The sequence below is a fragment of the Lethenteron reissneri genome, chromosome 23, assembly GCF_015708825.2.
Source record: "Lethenteron reissneri isolate LAM-NWPU_2019-01 chromosome 23, ASM1570882v1, whole genome shotgun sequence".
Lineage (NCBI taxonomy): Eukaryota > Metazoa > Chordata > Hyperoartia > Petromyzontiformes > Petromyzontidae > Lethenteron > Lethenteron reissneri.
In genome coordinates this window covers 19,303,222-19,327,653 of record NC_083801.1, presented here as the reverse complement: position 1 = coordinate 19,327,653, position 24,432 = coordinate 19,303,222, and the positions used below count along the sequence as shown (strand labels likewise).

Here is a 24,432-nt window from a genome sequence, read left to right as displayed (position 1 = left end):
AACATGTTTGTTTGATATTGTTCTGTAATGCGGCTTTAGCTCCCAGAGTGAAATGTTGAAATGCATTCAAATTCAATTGGGATTTTCAAAGCCCTTTCCAAATGTCATTGGCGTGATGAAAGTTGTTCTGATGACATTGACTATTTCCTTACTCTTAACCGCACACACTGATGCATGGACAAGTAAGCAGGCTTATTGACATGCATATGTATAGTTACTTTAATTAAAACCAAATATTCTTATTTTCTCCTAAGTTTACTGTATTATACACTAATGAACAATCATCCAATTGTGAATAAGTCACTGAAGCCAAGAGTACATACGAGGCTGAACGTAACACCACAGTGACGTTAATTTTAAGATTCACTTTATTTAATGGTTATATATTACAGCCCTTAATCAGTCTCCAATTGGACGAAGGCCTACACCAGACGTTTTGGTCGTGACCATACCTGGGGAGCGGTAGCGTGCAGTGCTACAGACCTGGCCACCCGAGTTCCATTCCCACTGCTGGCCAACACCAGTGATGAATATCCGAACGGGTCCTGGGCCTCCCCTATGTCGACTCAGCCTCAAATGAGTACCTGGTACGATGTGTAAACGTCGCCACTGGGGAGACAAAGGCGGCCGGGCGTGGTGCTGGCCTTCCACCCCCTCGTGTGCCGTTCCGGACTTCATAGGTGCTCGTGAACAGCACTTGCCCCAACAGTCTGTTTCGGCTAGATGTGGGGTTTTTGTCTCTTGCCATTCTTCATTTCTCTTGTCAGTGTGCCTTGGTGAAGGCAGAGACCCAAGACTTCGTCAGATCTCGCAATGCACTGATGTTGACCCTTGGTCGAAAAACGAACAGAAATCGCCCAATCACTGTATCGCCACTACTACACGTACCGAAACAACCAGTACATGCCCCTTAATTTCCAAAGAAAAAATTATCTTTCAAATATTACATTGTCATCATAACGATGATTAAAATCACGACGCATCATCTTTATCATCGCAATTCAACTTCGAAAGAGATTTCAAATGTGCATTTACATTTTTTTTTATTGGTGCAGCAGTATTCAATAATAACCGCGTGACAGGAGCCCTCTCCGATGCATTTGACTTAAGCAGCTTTCAATGGGAGATTATGCGACCAGCAGAGGCAGAGTTAATGAAAGCAGGTGGCTCGTGCTCAAGAGAAACAGCGTGGCGGAGAGGGCCCTCACAGCATGACTGTTGCGGGCGTTGCAGCCTCGGTACTACAATGGGGACCGCGTTCCCACTGCAGCACTCAATCCCCGGTTCTACAATGGGGACCGCGTTCCCACTGCAGCAGTCAACCCCCGGTTCTACAATGGGAACCACGTTCACACTGCAGCACTCAATCCCCGGTTCTACAATGGGGACCACGTTCCCACTGTAACAGTCAATCCCCGGTTCTACAATGGGGACCACGTTCCCACTGCAGCAGTCAATCCCCGGTTCCACAATGGGGACCGCGTTCCCACTGCAGCACTCAATCCCCGGTTCTACAATGGGGACCGCGTTCCCACTGCAGCAGTCAACCCCCGGTTCTACAATGGGGACCGCGTTCCCACTGCAGCACTCAATCCCCGGTTCTACAATAGGGACCGCGTTCCCACTGCAGCACTCAATCCCCGGTTCTACAATGGGGACCGCGTTCCCACTGCAGCAGTCAACCCCCGGTTCTACAATGGGGACCGCGTTCCCACTGCAGCAGTCAACCCCCGGTTCTACAATGGGAACCACGTTCACACTGCAGCACTCAATCCCCGGTTCTACAATGGGGACCGCGTTCCCACTGCAGCACTCAATCCCCGGTTCTACAATGGGGACCACGTTCACACTGCAGCACTCAACCCCCGGTTCTACAATGGGGACCACGTTCACACTGCAGCAGTCAACCCCCGGTTCTACAATGGGAACCACGTTCGCACTGTAACAGTCAATCCCCGGTTCTACAATGGGGACCACGTTCCCACTGCAGCAGTCAATCCCCGGTTCCACAATGGGGACCACGTTCCCACTGTAACAGTCAATCCCCGGTTCTACAATGGGGACCACGTTTCCACTGTAACAGTCAATCCCCGGTTCTACAATGGGAACCACGTTCCCACTGCAGCACTCAATCCCCGGTTCTACAATGGGGACCACGTTTCCACTGTAACAGTCAATCCCCGGTTCTACAATGGGAACCGCATTCCCACTGCAACAGTCAATCCCCGGTTCTACAATGGGAACCACGTTCACACTGCAGCAGTCAACCCCCGGTTCCACAATGGGAACCACGTTCACACTGCAGCAGTCAACCCCCGGTTTTACAATGGGGACCGCATTCCCACTGTAACAGTCAATCCCCGGTTCTACAATGGGGACCGCATTCCCACTGTAACAGTCAATCCTCGGATCTATAATGGGAACCACGTTCCCACTGCAGCACTCAATCCCCGGTTCTACAATGGGGACTGCGTTCCCACTGTAACAGTCAATCTCCGGTTCTACAATGGGAACCACGTTCCCACTGCAGCACTCAACCCCTGGTTCTACAATGGGTTCCACGTTGCCGCTGCTTTCCATTGCCGTTGAATAATATAAAAGAAAAGAGTATTTTGGAAAATAACATAATAAATGAAGAGTATCTCTCCCATTACACCTCGGACTTCATCATGGTTGCAACCACGAACTTCTTTCGCACCATACCTAGCCAAAACTGTGCTACAGCGCTGTGATGGTTTCAGACTTTTAGCTCTGACAGGTTGAGCCTACCGTTAGGGGACGCTACCCAGTGTATGTACGATGTGTGTAAGTCGAGATGCCTCAAGGTTGAGGGAGAGTATTTTTTAAATCATGATGACATTAACCACGTATAGTAGAGGCACAAAAATACATCAGACAATCCTGTTTGTGCAAACTAAGCTCATTCGGATTTTACCGCTAAACAGCGACTCAGTGCTGTTGATTTATCACTCAGTCTAATTATAATTGCTGCTCGTTAAATAGCTAAAAACCACTCTGGATGGGAGTAATGGTATATTACTAAAGGTTATAGCCAACCTTTTGTAATCTGGCGGCATGCCCAGGGATAAAAGGAATGTGCTCGAAGCCAGGAATGTGTGCCCTTTAAGCTGCAATGAAAAACAAAATAACACAGACCCGAGATGACACACAAGGACTTTTCTGCTGTTGACATTGTTTTCGTCTTTGTAATCGTTGAGCAGATGCGGGACATCACGGCTCACTAATGTAGGCTTTCATCTCCTGTTGTGGAGGTCATAAACAAGACTGTCACTTAATTGAGCGCAATCAAAGACTGCGCTTATGGGATGGAAAACACGACATGTATTCTCCAACACAGGAAATGGATTTCGTAATCTTACAGTGTGTAAATTCAAGGCTGACATTATTGTTGATGTTGTTGTTGAAATACTGTGATTACAATCAATTTAAAACCCAATGCCTGCAATAGTAATTAATCATTGGTTTAATACGAGTCTACTTTTATTCTCTTGATCCGTGTCCGCGTAAGGAAATTCGTGAACGCTTTTCTAAGCGACATTATTCACAAAATGGCAGCAATGAAACATATCTTGTAAATAATCGAGCTGCCCTCTATACAATGTAAACACTCCAGCTAGATCACAGGATTAGCAATGGATCAAGGAAGCACTCAGACCGAGATTGGGAACATCCTGTTAAAGTACCCCTGCTAAATATATATTTAAAAACACACATTTCACTCATGTCTCATAGCAGCAGACACGACGTCAATCTTCATATCTAATAGGTTAGAGCTTACATTGCAGCTGTGTCCTCTGGCATTGTGTGATTAGTCAGCCGTATCAGTAAACATGGTGAAGGTAAAGGCGCAATCCCTGCAATTGCTTACTCACACCACTACTGACAGAAGGGGTTTCCAATAGATGGGAGCTCTTGAGATCCTATCTAGAGGGAATTTGGCCTACTCTTCGACGACGGCAAGACATCTTGGAAGGGGGCGAGAGTGCTCACACTTTATTCCACCACAAACCATCTGCTGATAGACTGGTGAACCAATTAACACTGCTGGCTGGACAGAGACTCGAACCGTCGACCTCACGGTTACAAGTTGTGCTAACACAATAAAGCATTGGAAGGTTTCAAATTCACTTCGTGGGGAAGTCAACATTGGTGAGAAAAGGCCATGAAGCAGGCTTTCTCTGGTGTAGGCCAATCAGTTTCAAAGACAATGCGTCTATTATCAGACCATGTATGTTTGGGTGTTTTGCCACAAGCATGTGTAATTAATGCAGACTTGATGCCTTGCAACATGTAGCTATGTGGTGTTTGCATATCTGTTTTATTGCCAGAAAGGTTAAGACCTATTCTCATTTGTCATCATTTGGATACTCGCAAAAAAAGTCCCATAGATGCCAAAAGTGTTTGTCCTAACAAGAGACTCACCCCCACCACAAGCTCAGGGCTGTAAACAGGAGATGATCGCTGCCTCAATGCTAATTTAAGCAGAAAATCGCTTTGAGTATCACAGTCGGAAAAATAAATATAATATTGCTATAATACGTTGTTATTCTGTGAACTGAGTACCAGCATACTCACATATTTCAGGTTAAGCGCATCGCTAGAACATGCTGCATTCAGGCTATTAAGATAATCACGCTAGTGATCACAGTAGTGATTATATTAATCTTCTTTCTGCGTAGGTTGTGATAGTTGTGCTGTATAATTCTTCAACGTGTTTTCAAGATGGACTTAGTCTTGTTTGCCATGATGTCCGATGTTTTCGCTGCACGTGGTGGGAGCTTCTTGAATTGAGTTATTGCTGAACAACACGTGGTTCAAGCCTAAAACATTCTCTATATTGTAACAAAAACAAATCTAACAGCTGAGCCAAAACCATTATCAGCACAATTGTTCCAGCCACTGTCACTCTCTGCTGCCCACTCTCACCTGAAATATTTCGCTTGGGGCTTATGGGAATGGCCGAGTCACCCTTGGGCTGTTACAGATGATACCCTGGCAGGCATTTGGCATGCTTGCAAGCTATAAGGTAGTTCAGAAAAAACATCATGTTCCTCTGTTGACTGTAATAAGCAATGTCATAGCGACCTGCCCAAATGCAGCTCTCCCACTGGGCATGTGACAATTGTTCATGCAATTTATAGGGATATGACGCGTATTCGCATGCAAAGTCTTCACCTCGTGTGGTCACGACCGCATGTAATTCAATCACTTATTACGACAGTATTTCTTCAATCGATCTGGGTAAGAAGAGAGAAGCGGTCAAAGAGGAATAGGTCATCGTGGCTCCACCACTTGCCATTGAAAAGGAAAAATCAAACTTGATTTGAAACTTTCGTTACTGCAGGAATCCATATTCTTTGGTTCTTTCGGTAAAGTCACGTAGATATAAAACAAATCACGACGTTTCCATCATCAGGTGGGAAAGCATGGCCTGCTGCTGATGCTGCTGATGCAGCAGACCATGCTTTCCCACCTGATGACGGACGCTTGTGTTGCGCCCGAAACGTCGTGATTTATTTTATTTTATACCTACGTGACTTTACCGAAAGAACCAAAGAGTATGAAAAATCTAACATTGAAATATACACCCATCTCGCTGGGGCCGACTCTCAGTGTGGGTCCTTTAGACTGATAAGTCACATTTACAATAAGGCTTTGCTTTTCATTGTTCAGGGAAAGTCAAGAGTGTGAAATCATAGTGACCTAATTATTATCCGCTAATGATCCGTCAATGAAACTGTCGCTTGATTCAACAGATGAATTGTACTATATCTATCAAACAACACTGAATGGTTAAGATAGGCAAGGTAATACTTTTGGTATTGGTAATTAACAGGTATAAGTAATTACCTTCTGTCAATCAACTGCTGGATGATGACCTCCCCACACCACGCGTGGTGTGCGGGTTATTTAATCATACTTCCCCACACTGGTCAGTGTGGGTTGGTGAAGGTAGCAAACATAATTATTGGAGAATATTAAAGTCAAATAATTATTTTACTGCACTGCCCTCTGATGATCACGACATAGCAGTGCCGCAGTCTATAATATCTGTTTAATGAATAGCGGTGACGGTCATTGAGTAGAAGAAAAACCTGTTGCTTTTCACAATTCCATACGAAAGAAGAAGAAGAATGCATAGCGGTGGCATTCTGGTGGCATTCTGGTGGAATCAGGGAACTTCTGGGTGCACTGGTCATAGGCAAGAAGGTACGCGTTTTGGGGTAAGTATAAGAACATTTTCACGCGGATGATTTATCCCATGAATATATCAGTAAGTTCTAACAGCCACGCTGTTACCCTAAAATGTATATGATAAATCCTTTATGCCGCTAACACTCAATGGCACTGCCACGCGAGCTCAACGTTTGTAGGCTTGACCGAATTGACGATTGTATTTGAACATTACTTTAAACAGAATAAAAATAAAATAAAAATCACGACGTTTCGGAGGCAACACAAGATTTCTGAAGACGGAAGTTTGTGTTGCCTCCGAAACGTCGTGATTTTTATTTTATTTTTTATTTTATTTTACTTTTATTCATTTTCATTTTAATTTTTTGCCTACGTGACTTTACCGAAAAAAACCTAAGAATATGAATCCTTGCAGTCACGAAAGCTTCAAATCTAGAATTACTTTAAACAGCTAAAGTGCATCTCAAATGTTCATCGAATATTTGGTGACAGAGCGCCGGCCAGTGGAGAATCCTTGCTGGATTTGACCACACACTATGGACACTCGGTTTTTTGGCATACCGTGAGCAAAAACCACAATCGGTGTCTTGTAAAAGTTTGCGCCCACAAGGCGAAAGTAGCGACACCCCAAGGCGGTTGGCAGATCGCACTCCTCTTGATGGACGATGGCAATTATAGTCAAAACACTTCAATGTCCTTTGCAATGAATGCCCGTGGCATTATTTGTGGTCGGAAAAATACAACTTCCTCGTATGTTTTGTTTGCACAACTGAGCATTTTGATTCATGGATTGTAATAAGAGACAGCCCTGTCAAAGTGCTGCATGCTGTTCTTCAAAGGTTTATCACATAGCGCATCTGCAAAGGGTCTGCAGCCAGATAGTATATCAGTTTCCTTTAACTGTGTGAGAGCATCAAGCACACAGCCATTCATTGTCCGGGTGAGCCCGATCATGCAAGAAAGATCAATATGTACTTTACATAACATATATATAGTAATGTCATAACCAGCAGGTTGTAAAGGCAAAATGAAGATGTCTGCAAACACCCTCCTCCAATTTTCATGAATTTTGGTGACTGTTAATGTTTGGCCCTAGCTTAACTCCGTGATGTTGTTTAACCTTAATGTTTCCAGTTATTCCCTCGTTCATACATGACAGAGTTATTTACAAAATAGCGTTGTTGAAGTGTCATGCAAAATTCATCGTCATTATCATCAGCGGTGACGATTGCACTTCTGGATGAACGCCTCATCAATGCGTCTCTATCTCTCACGATCCTGCGATTTAACAATCCACCTAGCACCTGCACGCGAGCTGATTTCATCGCTCCATCTCCTTAGAAGCTATCCTCTCGGAGGTGTTCCATTCCCTGGCTGCAACTTAATCAAATGCAACTTAATTCTGGGTAATTTGCCATTTCTGGATATTGGGTATGGCACCGGCACAAATGGTCAATTATCATGAATGATATCACACGGTCTCTTCACATCCATTTAATTGCAGATAACGTTGCTCCAGTGGACTAATCAAGAAGCAGGATAATACTCCGAGGCATCACTCGGTCTCAAGTTACTCCATATTACTTAGCGTTGGCAATGCATTGGTACAAGGCCAGTTAAGTTTGCCCCAGGCATGTGCACTATAATTAACCTTAACCCTAGCTATGGTGTATTATTTGGGTCTTTCGGTGAAGTCACGTAGATAGGTTCAAAGAAAACAACCAAAAACTATGACGTTTCGATCGCTACACAAGCGGTCGAGTGTCAATCCCACGCCGATAATGTCACCGAATGCGATCTCGGCGTCTGTCTTGGAGACTCAGCGTGGCACTGCGGCTACTGGTGTGACCTGCCTCCTGATGCTAGGTGGGTGGTCTCTTTTTGAAAGCCTGACAGCACATCTCGCATTTGCTCTTACAGCTTGCATGCTCTTTTCTCTATTTTCTCACTATGCTGCAATTAATGTCATGCTACCCAATGGCTTAATAGTATTTAAAAAAATATATGCAGTCTTATACTGTGTAGATTTCTTTATTGCTATTTTACACTTTATTGATATTCATCATCAACAATTATAATCAATCTACTGCTGGATGAAGGCCTTCCCAAGCCGTCGAAAACTCACGATCTCACAATATAGTCAGTTTTAATGGAAATGTTAAGATGTAAAGGCCACTTCTTTCACTTTGGCAGATTAAAGTATATCTTGTGAGACATACAGTAGCAGCATCCATGATGCACATTTTCAAATTCTTCCTGCACTTAACTCACTTCTTTAGAACTGCTCTTTGTGTTTCGTTACATACATACGTACATACATGTATAATTTTTTCTGCAACCTCTTAACTTTATCTGAAAAATGTCCCACATCATTAATAATAATAATCCTATTTATAAATCGCATTTCATTAAGGATCTTAAAGTGCTGTACATGACACAGCAGATATTCATCATGACAATAACTCATGAAACGAAAGAAAAAGGGCAAAATCATGAATTGAATGCTGAAATCCGTTTGCTGAATTAGCGACAAGTTGAATAAATGGAAGTGTGCGGATAAGATTTAAGACGAGTTTTAATCATGTTCAGACTCGGAGATCCTGAGAACTCGTGGAAGAGAGTCTCTACCTGGGAACGCAGAGATGATCTGAGTATTGCATATCTTCCTTTAAACCGTTTAGGATCTCACTGCCTGCTGCACGATCCTCTATTTTTATGCTAGGCTGGTGCCATCCCTGCTGAGTGTGTTCCAGGTGTCTTCGGTAGCCCTTAGTCCTTCCCTAGGGAGCCAAAAGACGCCGTTTGATTAAGCCGGTGAATGCATATGGCCTGCTCGTATGGATTTAAGATTATGTAGTTGTACGTGCCGACATAAAAATGTTGGCATTTATTCTTAAAGGTACCATGAGAACAGGGCTTTGTGCCATATTACCGTCGCTCACACTTTGACACAAGGTCGCAACTGCTGCCGTGGCAACGGCTGGCATAGCGGGAAGCGTCTGTGCGGCTCTGGGAAAATGCTAATGTATTGTATAACATTAAAAACACTGGGCGCTCTTTGCATAGCTGAGAGCGCAGCAGTGTTGGACACAGCCTCAGATGCACTTGTTTATCTTGTGAATATAACCCTAATTTTTTTAAAATACAAACATACAATGTTTGGTGCTTGAAGGAAAAAAAATATGCTGTGCAGCACTTCGCATTAAATAGTCGGTTAAACTTCTGCGCAGATATTCGTACCCTGATTTAGAGTACATTACTTTCGTGACAAAAGTCTATCATGAGAGACATCGTCATGGTAGTCAACAAAGTATTAAATCACGTAGTTACCATGGACACATAATTTCTCCAGTAGTTTAAAATCCATTTGTATCTTAACACATAGCCAATATTATGATTAATAATTATAGATGTTTCGGCTAGCCCACGCAAAGATCTAAACCCTTTACAATTCAGAAAGGCAGACTTCCCGGATTTGTATTATGGCTGGCTCGATCTTCTCCTAGAGATGTTAGACATGGTTTCAAATGTAACGTCTAACATAATTGCTAGATTTGGTTGAGAATTGTTGTTAAACTTACCGGTGAGCTGAAACAATATAACCATTGGTGCGTTATACAACGCGACAATTGAATGTGTGCCCGTGTCTGGTGGTGGAGGGGCTTGACAACAACATTTGGCCAAATCATTGTGGCCTTAACCCAAAAATCAATCCTTTTATAATCACTCAAAACACTTTTGTTTAATTACTATCAGCAGACACTTAACAAAGTGCATGTTTTTTGAGCTAAGCAATGAGGGTTTGAATATTACTCAATTGCCACTAAGCCATAATTAGCTTATTAGTTAATTTGTTACAAATATAATAGATACATTGGCTACTGTACATTACAAATCCCCTTCTCTACACGTCAAATGTGAACATGCCAAAGATGGGAAACTCCCTGCTCAGGATAGGTTAGATTTCAGTTGGCAGAATGGACGGCTGTTGTGAGTTTAAATCTTGGCCGATGTTTACTCGGCCCAATCATCATTGGGCTGATAGATCAGTGGGCTGATAGATCAGTGCCAAAGTGATCACCGCTTGATGAATAGCCGACAGTGGATTTGTTATGAGGAGACTTATCATGTGCGAATTTGCATCCACCGCTGGCTCTAGGCCATCGAGGGAGAAAGCCCACCACCCAATTCTCGTTCGACCTTGGGCGCACGGATTCCCCTCTCCCCCCCACGTTCCCATGGTCATTTGCCCATGGGAACGTGGAAATGCTTTGGGCCCAGTTTTTAATGTGTGCTACTAGGGAATGTTAAAGTTTGGATTGAAAAAGAAAGTGTAAATGTCTTCATTACAACTTGTGGAATGTCACAAAGGAACGCGTTGTAGCAATTTTGCCAAAATCTTGATCTGGCCTTTCGACTTGAAATTTGTTTTGTTTAAATTAAATATTTTAATCAGGTACAATGAAATGAGTACTTCTAATTACATACAAATGATCAAAATATAAAAGGTTTTACAGCCTTATTAAAGGTGGAGCATGAACCTATTCCGAAAGTGTAGCGAGTTGAATTAATTTTAGACGCAGCTACAAAATAGCATGCATGTCTGCCAGCGCCATTATATACCAATTCTGTGATATATAAACAAAACACAAAATCTTTGTACGTGCACTTGCATGGCCTTTGCCATTGACAACGAAGCGCTGAGGGCAGGCCCAGTGTGCTTGCTGTGTCACAAAAGGTTCATTGTTATCGCGGACCATTTATTTTTTCAGAAACCATTACACAAGGCACTGGCCATGCAATGTTTTTTTCTGCACATTTGAAACACTGTCCCTATTCCAAACCTTTTTTAAAAACCTGCTCAGATAAATGTTGATAAAGCTCAAGGAAGATACACGAAAATAAGAAATTGACGAGACATGTTGTTATAAAGCATAATTTTGTTTTACGTTTTAGCCTTGAATTGTATTCGGATTTAAATAAATACAATCGCTAAGCAGTCACTATGTAACACAATTTTTGTTCTTGGGTACTAAGTGTAATTTTTAAATTGCGTATGCCTAAAAAGTATAGAAAATGGCTATTATTCCCTACAAACTTTGCTTTTGTGACCAGGACTTTATTAGAACGAAAGACACAAATGCACACCACGTTTTCTCATTGAAAATAGGTAAATTTCAAAATATCACTATCCTGGTCTCAAAAGCAAAGTTTGTGGGGAATAATAGCCATTTTCTGCACTTTTGAGGCATAAGCAATTATGAAATAACACTTACTATACCCAGGAACAATTTTTTTGTTACACAGCTAATTATCTGCATGTTTGTCACATTTGTTTACGAATATAATTGCACGTTTCCAATGATCAATGGGTGCACAATTTGTCGACTCATAGAATTGTTTCTGGACATGAAACATGGGAGTATACATCATGACAACACTAAATTGCTTGCGAATCAGTGTTCGTTAGAATAGCAGCTGTGAGTGGTAGTCTAACAGTTAGCGCACTGCGTTACGAACCTGGCGACCTGAGTTCTGTTCCCGCTCCCAACACCAATCACGATTATATGAGCCGGCCCTGGGCCTCCCCTATGTCGACTCAGCCTTAAATGAGTACCTTTGTCTCCCACTGGGGAGACAAAAGCGGCTGGGGGTGGTGCTGGTCACTCACCCCTCTGTGTGCTGTGCTGGCCTTTATAGGTACGAGCGAACAACACTTTCCCTAACAGTATGTTAAGGCTATGTGGGGGATCTTTGTATTTGCCGTTGTTAGAATAGCAACAGTTCAGGAATTGGTAAATACTTGAACAAATTGTAGTGAATTCTAGCTTATGTTGCCTCTTGTTGGCACAAGCCACAATATTCTTAGTGTAATATATGGGAAGAGTCTTCAATGTACAGTTTTTGTAATTTAAACATGGCCATTCCAAAGTTGTAACCACGTGTCATGTATTATGTAATAGCTCTCTGATGTGTTTTTGCATTATGCCGTGTGTTCTTCGGTTCCTAACGAAGCTCAAGCACGTGAAGCACAACGTCAGACATCATGCCGAACAACACGCGATAGAACCTAAAAGGACGTCGAGAGAGTAGCAAAAAAAACGTACGCAGCAGTACGTATGCATTTATTCAGTAATGTTTTATTTCAATAGCTATGCCAGTTTCCGTGTGCATCTTCCTCTAGGCGTTGTCTATGTGCCGTCGTTTCATGTTCCTCCCCCCAAATGCCACCGTCAACGCGAGCCGCATCTCGGTTAAGCATTCTGGCGAACATTCTCAAAATGACTGCACGAATGAACGAAAACAGAAGAGCAAGCCGAAACAAAACAGCCATCGCCCCCCCCCCCATTCCAGCTGAAATATATGGAACAGCATTTATAAAATTGATAAATCACATATGAAGGCGATGTATGCATGTTGAACTTATTTCGCACCGTGCGTAGTCAACCGTCCTAATCGGAGGTGCAAGGCTACGTAAGCCCTACCACTTAAAAACGGAAGGCTTTTAATTATGTAAATTATACAATTGCACGTGATGTAAGGTGCAAGTAAAATATTGTGGAGGAAGACACCTTCAGGATTAGATCACTCAGGTAAATACACATATCACGCAGAAAATATCACATTTATCTAACACAAACAAGTTTTCAATGGCTTTTTGGTCTCACAGAAATCATATACGTACCCACAAAGGATTAAATTAGGTGCGGTCATGCTATTGCAACATTTAATAAGCAGACTGCAGTTCATTGCGGTAGTGGCTGTTGAGCAATTGCATTTTATGACACATTCAGCTTCCAAACCGTTCCTACGCTTTTGGTGCAAGATCTACAAAATGCAACATTGTGCTTTTGCAAACCCTGGCACAGAGCTTGTATTTAACATGGCCTTACACACATGGCCACCACTCTATTGCAAAGACCTTATTTGACAACTGTAAGATATTCAGAAGAGATATGTTGATGTGAATAACTGTGGTATGTCACTGGAGTGGTTATGAGGTGATACTAACGCACCATTATATTCGTAACAATGGGTTGCGGCAATAAAGGCATACACATAAATGGAGATGACATTGCGATAGACATTTTAATATAAATAACAAAGTTATTTAAGATTTTTACAAAGAACGCTGGGAAGTTAGGCTAAAATATGAGCAAAAAAGTAATTTGCATGTTTACTGACAAAATACATTGGAGAAAAAAACCTTTAAAACATAGCAAAAATGTGTTTTATTGAACGTAGATCGTGTTTAAAATGAGAACAGAGAGAGAGTAGCACCCAGATCAGGGTATGCAAATTAGAGACAGTCTAAGGAAGGGGTCGGCAACCAAAATAACAAGAAGAGCCATTTCTTTCCAATTCGGTACAAAATTCAGTATTTCAAGAGCCGCAATGCATCTATGTACATACGTACATATCGTCAAGAAGCAGCCCGTAAAGAGCCGCATGCGGCTCCGGAGCCGTAGGTTGCCGACCCCTGGTCTAAGGAGAGTGGGAGCTGGTAGAAACGTTGGGTTGCTCGGTCAATGTCCAGGGTCAACGGCGGCGTGGTGTATTCCGCAAATATGCCCGACTGTGAGGGCGGGCACAAGCCGGCGTGAGTAGGTTAAACGTTTAGTTTTATAAGGGCACCACGGGGTGACCAGCCCCTCCCCACCCCTCCCACCCAGCCCCACCCTCTCCACCCAGCCCCTCCCCACCCAGCCCCTCCCTCCCCACCCAGCCCCTCCCTGCACGACGGACACAATAATCCCCTGTGGGCTGGTGTAACCAGGAGGTTCCTACCAGTATAATGGCAGTCAACAGAGAACATGCTCGATAGTATGACAACTGTAGAGATGGAGCAATGGGATCAATCCATGGGCAGGAGATGGATTGTGGCATCAGAAAACCGCCAGGGATGTTGACAGCATGGGCAGGCCTTCACTAAGCAGTGAATAGACAATGGATGATGGAAGATGATAAAATATAAAGCTCACATTTCTTAAAAATGACAAACTTTATTCACTAAATATTTCATGCGCAACAATTTCGAGCAAATGTACATCACCCGCTTCCTTAATAATATTAACACAGGCAATTTTAATGTACGAGTAGAAATGTCATGAGCATACTGTAAAAATGGTGAAGGAAACATTTAAATGCAACAAGTTACGTAGCACTTAAAACTACATCATAGCTGACAGCAGGAGCCAAGACATGGTAAGAATGTTCATTGCATTCCCATAATCTGAATCGCATAATGGATTTATCCATAACAGGATGCGAAACAAAAACGTAAGCTACATTATTCTACACCTTTGTAAAGCATGTGAACCAATTTTATTCCATATTGCATTAAATTAAAATAGCCACATCAACCCAAGAGGCCATGTCACAATTAGGAATTTCCAGTGTTTTGTTCTAGATCTCTTGCATGTGTGTGTGTGCAAATACCATTTATAGTCAAATCAGGTAATACCACAGTAGCACAGTGATACGATTAATGGCAAGATACATGTTTGAAACAGTTTAACTAAAACCTCATGATTGGACAGGCCTGACAACCAGGATAGATAATAATGTGATGCCAGTGCATGAACATTAATGAAGGGAAGACAAGGCCATAAAATAGCCTCACTACGATAGCATGATACAGGGGTGGTAACTCGAGTAATGCTGATAGCTGGAACTGTGCGTATGATGCCAGTTTACCGCTTTACCGTGATGTTGTTCACACAAGTGTTGCTGGGAAATCCTTTGCCAGTTCGACATGTAGGGGACAGTGTAAATGATATGTGGCAGTAGGAGACGAAACAATGTGAAGCTTTCCAAGAAGCAAACTTCATTCAACACAATTAACTACAGCATGCTTAAATGTAATCGTTTTCGATCTGTATTCATTTGTACACACAATGTGAAGGTTTCTGCAGTATTAATTAGTTTAAACAACCAATTATTTTTAATTAACACATTTCTCAAGGATTGCCATGCACCCCACTGCATATGTATAACAGCCTTTTTTGTTGTGCTTGTACAATCAATTGTTTCCTGCTAAGCTTAATTAAAAATAGCAGGCATGCAATAATTCTATTTAGACATATTGTGTAATGTGAATTTAGAAAAAAAAATCTCCAATACAAATTTGTTATCAACCCTATTTACAAGCATGGCTTAAAGGGTAACAAACATTTCAATATGAATTTGCAACAAAAACATTGCCAGGATTTCATATCTGTAAACACGAGTAAACAAAAAAAATCCCAAACACAATTCAAACTGGCAGGTTAACTCTGAAATTACTGTGCTCCAGAACATGCATTTTTTGCCAGGTGAAGCAAAACTTTTAATTAAATAAATATATACACAATTGTTAATGAGAACACGAAGGCAGATGTATAGGCCAATAAGCTCAACATCAATTCCAACTATTACATCCAAACAAAAGTGCCACCTTATTCAGGGCTGCTCTGATAGCCTATTACCCACAATATTAGTGTACTATATATATGTTTTATGTTTGGATGGCAAGTTTTATGCTTGGGCTTGTACAACCACTACCACTTGTCAATTATGGGACTACATTCTGGGCAGTGGAGGGGAATGCACCAAAAATGCATTGTTGTACTGTAGTTGTATGCGCCCTCATCTATGCTTCTCGCCCTTTGCCAACCCACATTGACCAGCGTGGTGAAGCATGGCCAAATAACCTCCCATGACCCATACGGTGTGGGTGGGAAGCACTCAAACAGAAGTGGATTGACAAAAGGCCATATGTGTACAAAACGGTCAAAACACTCCCTTTTACAAAAAATGTTGAACACAGTAACATGAACACATTTTGGCTTGCAATGATTGTCTCTTTTATTGTATTTTCAGCACACTTAATGCCACGAGCGTAAATGTGCAGCAAGAAAACTAAATTATATATTTGTCATTACACGACGGCACATGAGTGAGGCAGCTGGAGTGATTGGAGTCTCCTATCCATCCGTGGCCAGCAGCAACATGGCACCTAGGATGGCTACATTTTGGCCGACAAGACGCATCTGCAGCCAGAATTCCACTTTGCGCAGACTGTGCCAGTAGGACAGGTTCCCGTCGGTGAGCAGTGTGAGAATGGGAAGTAGGATGGCCAGTAGCTGGGCAGCACGGCGCACGTATTTCCCAGACAAGAAGGCCAGCGCCAGGACACCGTAGAGGAGAAAGAATGCCTGCAGCACCAGCTCACCACCAGCGATGTGTGCGAGGTAAGCTCCCTGGTCCTCCTTGCTGTACTGCAGCGAGTAGGCCTGAGTGAGAGCACGCGGATTTCACGTGAGCAGGGTGAGAGTGATAGAGCAGAAGACAAATAATGCCAATGATTAACTGTGGATTTTGGACTGTAACTAATGCGTTGGGGAAACAAAAACGATTTTAACAGCTAAATTCACAGTTATGTGCACTTATGGACCAGTTGCATTCGCACGGCTTATGATGTATTTATAAATGAAGAATAACGTCAATAATTATTTAATGTTTAACAGCAACTACTAGATTAGTTAAAACACACATCTAAGCACGTGCAAAATTAAACGTGGGAAATACAGGTAGTCCTCTATTTACGATGAAGATGCGTTACGACGACCCCATCGTAAGTCAAAAATATCGTAAGTCGAAGATGGCCTAGCCTACCCAGGAGTCTTAAAGAATGGTGATAATATAGCAAAACAGAGCAATTTACAGTACCGTACTGTATAAACTATATACTGTACGTATTTATTAATTACAATACTGTATTGCACAGTACAATGTAAAGTTAAAAAACAAGGAAAATTCTTAGCCTACCGATATTTACTGCAATTTAATAGAAAGTTTTTTTCAGGAAACAATCCTATCTGCATCACACAAGGCGGGAGATGCGTACATCCTGGCAGCGTCCTAACGTACAGTATCGTACCTCGTACGCTGCTGCATTTACCTGTTGCGCGAAATTTAAAATATTTTACAATTTTGTCGTATTGCTATCGCCATCGTAAGATCGTCGAAATATCATAAGTCGGACCATCGTAACTCGTGAACAAGTGACAACCACCAGCAGTACACTTGAGTGAGGTCACTGGCAATGGTGGCTGCTACAAGTGCGAAGATAATAATTTCACAAGAAGAGGAATAAATTGGCCAGGTTAAGAAATAACGTTTGAGACGAGAATGAGAATAGTTAACACGAATGCGACAGCATTGAGAGGCACTCAACCATATTATAGTGGAAAGAAACGAGGCAGATATGCAATCAACGGTGTTTTTTTTCACCAAAACTCAACATATCTGATTACAGACTTCAGATAAAAAATACTATGCGGGAATAGTTGGCAAGTGCTCCAATGAAATAACACGATGAATAAAATACTAAACATTTGCGACAGGGCAACTCCCACACTGCACTAAAGTTACATAAGTAAAATGTACCTGTCAACATGGCTATATGTGTACATATTTTAACACAAACTGATACGAAATTGTTTGCCATTGTGGTCAGTAAGTTTGTTGGGTTTGTTGAAAAATGTAAAATAATTAGGGGCGTTTGCACAAATGATATCTGACTGTGAGGCTGCAAATAAACAGTCTGAGCACAGTGTTGCCCATTAATTTACTGCATCACCTTGCCACTGTAACACACGACTGGAAAACGATTGCAAAATACACCTGCCACTGTCAGCAGGAGTCCAGCTGGCTCAGCGCAATCTCGAAGAGCTGAAACGCCCCTTTGTGTAACCTGATCTTGAACTGTAAAGCAGCTTCATCCATTAAAACTCTTGTTGGCACACACCCTGATTCCTACAGTATTTCCTTGAGCCCCAAGCAAATTTATGCAAGTGTATTTAAATAGGAATGAATGTATCATGTAAAGATCACACGTAGCGATATTTAACAAGAAACGTGTTCCTATACAAGAGTGTCGATACAAAAGAACAAGTGTTTATTGCAGTTTGGGGCCACTAACAACAACAAGTGCATCAGTTTTAACCGTGCCATTCCTGCTTACTCGTAATAATGCACGTTCATCTACAATGCATTGCCTGGTAACCAGGGTACACGTTCAGAGCTCTGCACCTGCCCTGTATTTTGTGGACAGATTTGCACTGGTCAGTCAACATATATGATAGACCTTCGTAAGTTACCATAAAACTCCAGACAACTGGCTTATACATTCAATACAGGTTCTCTGTTTGTTACTGCCTATCCTGTCCAATTTGAGCATAAATATATGTTTAACCCCACTGGCAGACCAAATGATTTGTGCACACACGATTCAATTGCGTGTGGCTTGAGCTCCAAAATTATTACACTATGAATGGATGCAACATTACACCCCTCATGCACAATACACTTAATACCTATGAGCTACCCCAAGCAGATTTCAAATTGTTTCCATGGATAAAAGAGTTCAGCAGAAGCCAAGTAAACGTGAACTTATTTTCAATATAGAAGTAGGACAATTTTTGATTTGTAACTTTATATAAAAATGTAATTTAATTCATGACAGCAATATAATTCAAGACAATTGGGCAAGGCTAAGGTATCATACCATTTTTTAGCAATGATAAAAATGGGTTGTCTAACAATACCATTTTTCTGAAAAAAATATCCATCAGTCAGATTTCAATTTAGATTGAGCATTTAATTATAGAAAAAGAGGAAAATGTTCCACTCAACAAGAGTATGCAGAATATATCATGACAAGAGAAATTATCTGAGAGTACAATTCCATGAATAATTTAGCTGTTAACTGTCAAAAGCTCCTTTATATAGACTTTACCTTTCAGGCATTCTGTGAACAATTAATGAACCCAGCCATATATTTCAGAGTTTGAACATTGAAATGGCTTCCCTGCAGTCAGATGAAAACAGCGTTTTATATATATTTTCTTGGTGCAATCATGCACTTTCAAAGAATATATGACTTTCAAAAGAACACAATTTTTAATTAATTTAAAACATTACACAATATAACACAATGTAGAGTCAAATATTTTCAAATGTACAAGTAGAAACTGTAAAGACACCTTAAATGTGTAACTTCTCTAACACCCTGATTAAAGCTAGATCTCTATTTATATTTATTCAATAAAACCTCAACGCAAGTGTCAAAGGTAACTGTCATATATATAAGTAGATTTCCATTAATTTATCTTCATGCTGTGAAAAAATGTTTGTATGTTCAATATACTTATTTATTCGGTGGTTGTACTGCAAATAAGGTGACATATTCGTTGACGCATCTAACATTAATTAGAGGTGAATGCTACACGAATGCACGGCATGGCACAACAGCAGTTGGCAACCACAGCTCACAATGCAAACCTTGTGGATCCAGTGCAGTGATAAACAATGTACTAGTCACATCCAACACAGAAATTACATTCCTTGCTCCGAATGCAGTCACCTTGGCCCTCTGCAAACCCCTGCTAACAATTTTACTTTACAGACCACTCAATTAAGATTGCAGCCATCTTGGGATCCAGAAACCTCTGGTTGGGAGCATCTGGTAAAGCCAAATTTTATCCATAATACAGATTTTTTTGGGGTTAGATTCGCGCAAATTCTGGCTGTCGCCTGTTGAAGCTAGTTGCAATTATTGGCGAAACGTCGTACTCAGATTATAAATGTTGTGGATTGGCTCTCCAATACACCGGTGTGCTGTACTAGTAACGAATTTGCATTTTCTGTTTAAGTGACAAACCTTACTAATTGGCTGTGTCGGGTGGTGGCGGGTTTAATGACACATTTAGATATTTTACGCGATCTAACCCAAAAAAAACCTGCATTATGGATATTGGTCGTGAAAGTCTACATACCAAATTTCATATTAGCAAGATTAATATATGTACCGCTTATACAAGCTAATATTTAGAGTTGCAATGCATCGTACTGAACTGTATCCAACTGTGCAAAGGGAAGTAACAGCGGTTTCGAAGCCACAGGTATGACTGAGCATGTCATGATGACTCAAGGGCTGTTTAGTGTATCAGGTTACACGCGCACACCTGCACCACAGTATGCACATTTGACATTTAAAGAAATTTTTTGTCCGATTTGTTGACCATTGCAGCAAAAATACATTTTCATACTGTATTATGCTCCATCTATATTCCCCCCTTCTTCAACCCATACTGACCAGCATGGTTGAAATATCATCGAATGACCTGCATGGCATGGGGAAGCCCTCACCCAGCAGAAGATTGACAAAAGGTAGGTACATCGATATATACGGTAATTTGGCAATCATGTTTGATATAAAAAGTTAAGTTTAATGGTTCAGTAAATGGCACCAGCACATATAAACACTATCATCAGCTATCACAAAAATAAAAAAAGGAAGCTTATGACAGACCTGACAAACTGGTTGTCTTCCCACGAGCATGGCAACTCATTAGCTTGGAGCAATTTCACAACAAGCTACATCGGTTTCTAGTCTGCCAACATGAACCACATAGCTGGAAATTACATAAGACATTAGACGAACTGTACATATTATAGTACTGGTGGCAACTTTAAATGAAATCATATTTAAAACTGATGGTTGGTCGATAAATTGCATGTGATCATTAAATACGTTTTCCCAGAGGACAGACCTTTTTAAAGAAATCTCCACAGCTGGTAGCATTGGTGTAAACTTTGAACGGGTACTTCTGAGGTACAAGTCGTGTCAATGTTCGCATGTGCAAGATTCCCACCTGGCAGATGAGGTAGATGCCAAGGAAGACTTGGCCTATTGTCTGAAGAGACCTGGCTCGGGCCTTTTGGCGGTAAGGCTCCCCAGCACCGCTGGCCAGCACCAGGAAACCTCCCACTGACGCCACTGTCCGAGAGTACATCCTTACCTGTAATCCACAAGGCAAACACAACCTTTCCGTTTAAAAACATCAAGTTCAACGCACGCCGTGTTTATTCTGATGCAAGAGTCACTCACAATGTATACACTTTCTAAAATTCAAGTTTACATTTAAAAAAATATGTAGAACGAGGCTCTCTCGGTAATATGTACTGCAATGAACATATGTTGCAATAATAAATATGGATATTTATACACGGATTATATTGGTACACACCATCAATTTAATGAAAAGCTGCACGAGGCTGACTAGGAGAAAAGTTACGAGTTATTGTAATCAAGTTTGCACCATTCCAATCAACAGTGTTGGCTGTGCACGAGCTTTAAATCAATTTAAATCCATTGACAACCAATTGAGGCAAAAAATAAGCAATTAATTTTGTGAATATAAATAAATATCTGGGTAAAATTATTTACAGAGCAATTTCCTCCAAGCTTGACTGCCCATTGAAAATTTCAATTTCATCTTCGAATCTGCGTGGTTATGGCATAAAGCAAGTTTGGTACCTCAACAATATTAAGTGCACATCCATTCAAATAAGGATTTTAATAGTTATAGGGATACAGTACAGTAATCACTTCCTTTTTGCAGAACTAGGTGAGAGCCCATTGTGAGAATGTATTTCACAATGCATACGTGGATGCAAGGCTTAAGCCACTGTATGGAAATCCCAATTAATAAACAGGTGCTCCACATCTAGTTCAGAACACATTAGTCGTGATCACAGTTGCCGGTGAGAGTTGGAATGCTTGACAGTTTGAATAGACGCGGAACTAGATGGCAATGCTGTGGATTCTTACCAGCAAAAAAAAACCGTGGTAAAGTCGACTTTTAAAATCTTGACATAAGCAAGACGAGGATAAATTTAGTTGAGTGCCAGTGTGCTGGCTTATGTTTTACATGTTTAAAATGTTTTATGATAAAATACATTATTTTAACAAATAACAACCTAACCCAGTCACCACTACAATGAACTCTAACCGAATCTAGAAAAGTGAAATGGGTCCTCACATAGTTCATTTTGGAAAAGTAAGAGTTCTATACTGTTGTGTACATAGCATATGCGCAGTATGCTTAAATGTGAAACAGTGATTTGTATATACAACTGTATGTGTGGCGAGTGTGATATGCTAACATATTTCCCCACCTTGAGCCACTCTCCATAGAGAACCTGCCCACTAATGTGGGCTGCATAGGCACTGAAGGCGATCTGCAGCGCAGCCCCCAATGCAAACCATCGCCGCTTCACTCCAAATGACATGAAGCTGGCACACAGCACAGCCACTCCCAGGTCCACATAGAGCAATGGCACTGTCAGATCTGGCTTCCTGATAAAGAAAACAGAACACCATTGTTATTTCACGTGGTCAAATCGCTTTATTGTACACCAAGTGGAAGATTACTGCAGTTGTAATGGGACAGAACAGTTGCTAACCCTAACCATAGCCATACTTAGTTTGGCTACCAATTGGGTTAAGGCGGTTAACCTAATTAATTTACTTAAAGAAATTCCCATTGAAATACATTTTACACTACAATGAAGAGTATTGCTTGTACACTCTTCAAACAAAAAATTTTGGGTAATGTCACCAGCACGCAATAGCCTACTTCTGCAAATGCTTTCAAAGTTTAAAAGTACAATTTTAATATCAAACAAAAGGTTTTGAAAACCCTCCTAAAAGTAATTGTCATTGGTGACAAATGACTACTGTACTTGGCTCCTTGTGTACTAACACAATGTCCTAAAAATCAGCCACTATAATTGATAACCATAAACAAGTGGTGTAGTATGCCTACGTCAACATTCGTAGATTATGTATGCCTCCTATGCAAGTCTGCTAATTCTGCAAAATGTCTCCAGACAACACAGGACACCTTACAGATCTCAATTAAAGTCCTCGAGATTCGTAACATATGACCGATTGCTTTGCCAAAAATCTGTCCAATAACCTTTAAGGAATGCAATAACCCTGCATACCAAATTTACGCGTGGTTATAAGGGCTGATGACCAATGCTCATGCGGAGTGACAGGCAAATTGAATGGACCTTCTAGAGAAGAAGAGACGGGGCGATTAATCAGCCGGTTATACATCTCAAGAGCGTTAAGATTTGGCTAAGACTTATGAAGGCCTTTGCTGTGGAGATTAACCACGAAGCCGGGTGATGCTGACACAAGCTGGCAACGGGCGATACAATCGTCTTCGTCGCCATCGCTCGGGTAACAAAAGAGGATTGACTCCCGGCTGATCAACGAAAAGGGGGTCTCGATATCCAGAGGTTTAAAAAAAAACCCCTCTGATAGCCACGTGCAACCACCCCACCAACCAACCAATCACGAGCCGAGATAGCGAGCGGCGGGGAGAGGGGGCGTGTCTAAGGACGCGCACGCGGTCCAATCGGACGTGGGCACTCGAAGCGCCATTGGGTACACTTTGCAAAAGCGCCTCGTGGGCTTATTAACGCTTCTAGATTTGAAGCTTTCGTGACTGCAAGGATTCATATTCCTAGGTTTTTTCGGTAAAGTCACGTAGCTTCTAGATTTGAAGCTTTCGTGACTGCAAGGATTCATATTCCTAGGTTTTTTTCCGGTAAAGTCACGTGTAGGTAAAACATAAAAATTGATGAAAGTAAAATAAAATAAAAAATCACGACGTTTCGGAGGCAACACAAGCTTCCGTCTTCAGGTGGACCCGTCACGGCCACGACGGCTGTATCGAGCAAATGACGCTATTCAACATGGGGCGGCGCGCGGCGTTCACGGGGTTTTGGGTAGGGGTGGGGGCTCTCGTCTCGGGAGCACCGCCCGCGTATATATACCTCTTGCTGTCGGCGCGCTCGGCGAACAGCATGAGCATGCTGAAGCAGTTCCAGAAGGGGAAGCGCGTGAGAACGATGGCGCCGAAGCGCATGAGGGCCGCGTTCACGCGAAGCCGCGTTAGCGCCGCCATCGCTGCTGCTGCTGTCACTGCCGCCTCGAAAACCGGTGACGTGGATCCGTGACGTCATCGCGCGCGCGCGCGGGCGTCCTCGAGTGGTCATGGCAACGGAAGCGAAGCACGTGACGCACCCCCCCCCCCCTGCCTACAGCCCCGCCCCACCACGTGTCCTCCTCCAACATCCTCCTCCACATTCTTGCTCGGGAGGCGTGCAATGTCATGTGTGTAAAACAAGGAGAGATACCATTTATTTATATAAATATATAATAGTAAATATATTAAAAAAAATAGTACGAGCACAAATTAAAAAAAACCGCAATGTCCCGTCTGTTTTGAAAGGACAATGTCCGAAACGTCGCGAACTTTATGTATTTTTTTTATATATTAAGGTTGTTTTGTATGTGCTTACGCTCAGATATCA

The 24,432-nt window shown here is 41.9% G+C and overlaps 1 protein-coding gene across 1 annotated transcript; it reads right to left on the bottom strand.

Moving 5' to 3' along the window:
- Window positions 1-13,957: 13,957 nt before the first annotated feature.
- On the bottom strand, window positions 13,958-24,076 carry TMEM101 (transmembrane protein 101). The gene is made up of 4 exons (XM_061557615.1): window positions 23,893-24,076; window positions 22,222-22,402; window positions 20,916-21,062; window positions 13,958-16,490 (listed from the first exon to the last, which is right to left on the bottom strand). Exons 1-4 carry the CDS (start codon window positions 24,021-24,023, stop codon window positions 16,182-16,184), a joined length of 768 nt encoding a protein of 255 aa, XP_061413599.1. The 5' UTR covers window positions 24,024-24,076; the 3' UTR covers window positions 13,958-16,181.
- Window positions 24,077-24,432: the final 356 nt, after the last annotated feature.

Excerpts from the sequence above, each read along its gene's own strand:
- TMEM101 (XM_061557615.1), bottom strand. The coding sequence starts at position 24,023 with ATGGCGGCGCTAACGCGGCTTCGCGTGAACGCGGCCCTCATGCGCTTC. Across the intron at positions 21,063-22,221 it reads TCTATGGAGAGTGGCTCAAG|GTAAGGATGTACTCTCGGAC; the intron begins GTGGGGAAATAT and ends TGTGGATTACAG. Across the intron at positions 16,491-20,915 it reads GCATCTACCTCATCTGCCAG|GCCTACTCGCTGCAGTACAG; the intron begins GTGGGAATCTTG and ends GCTCTCACTCAG.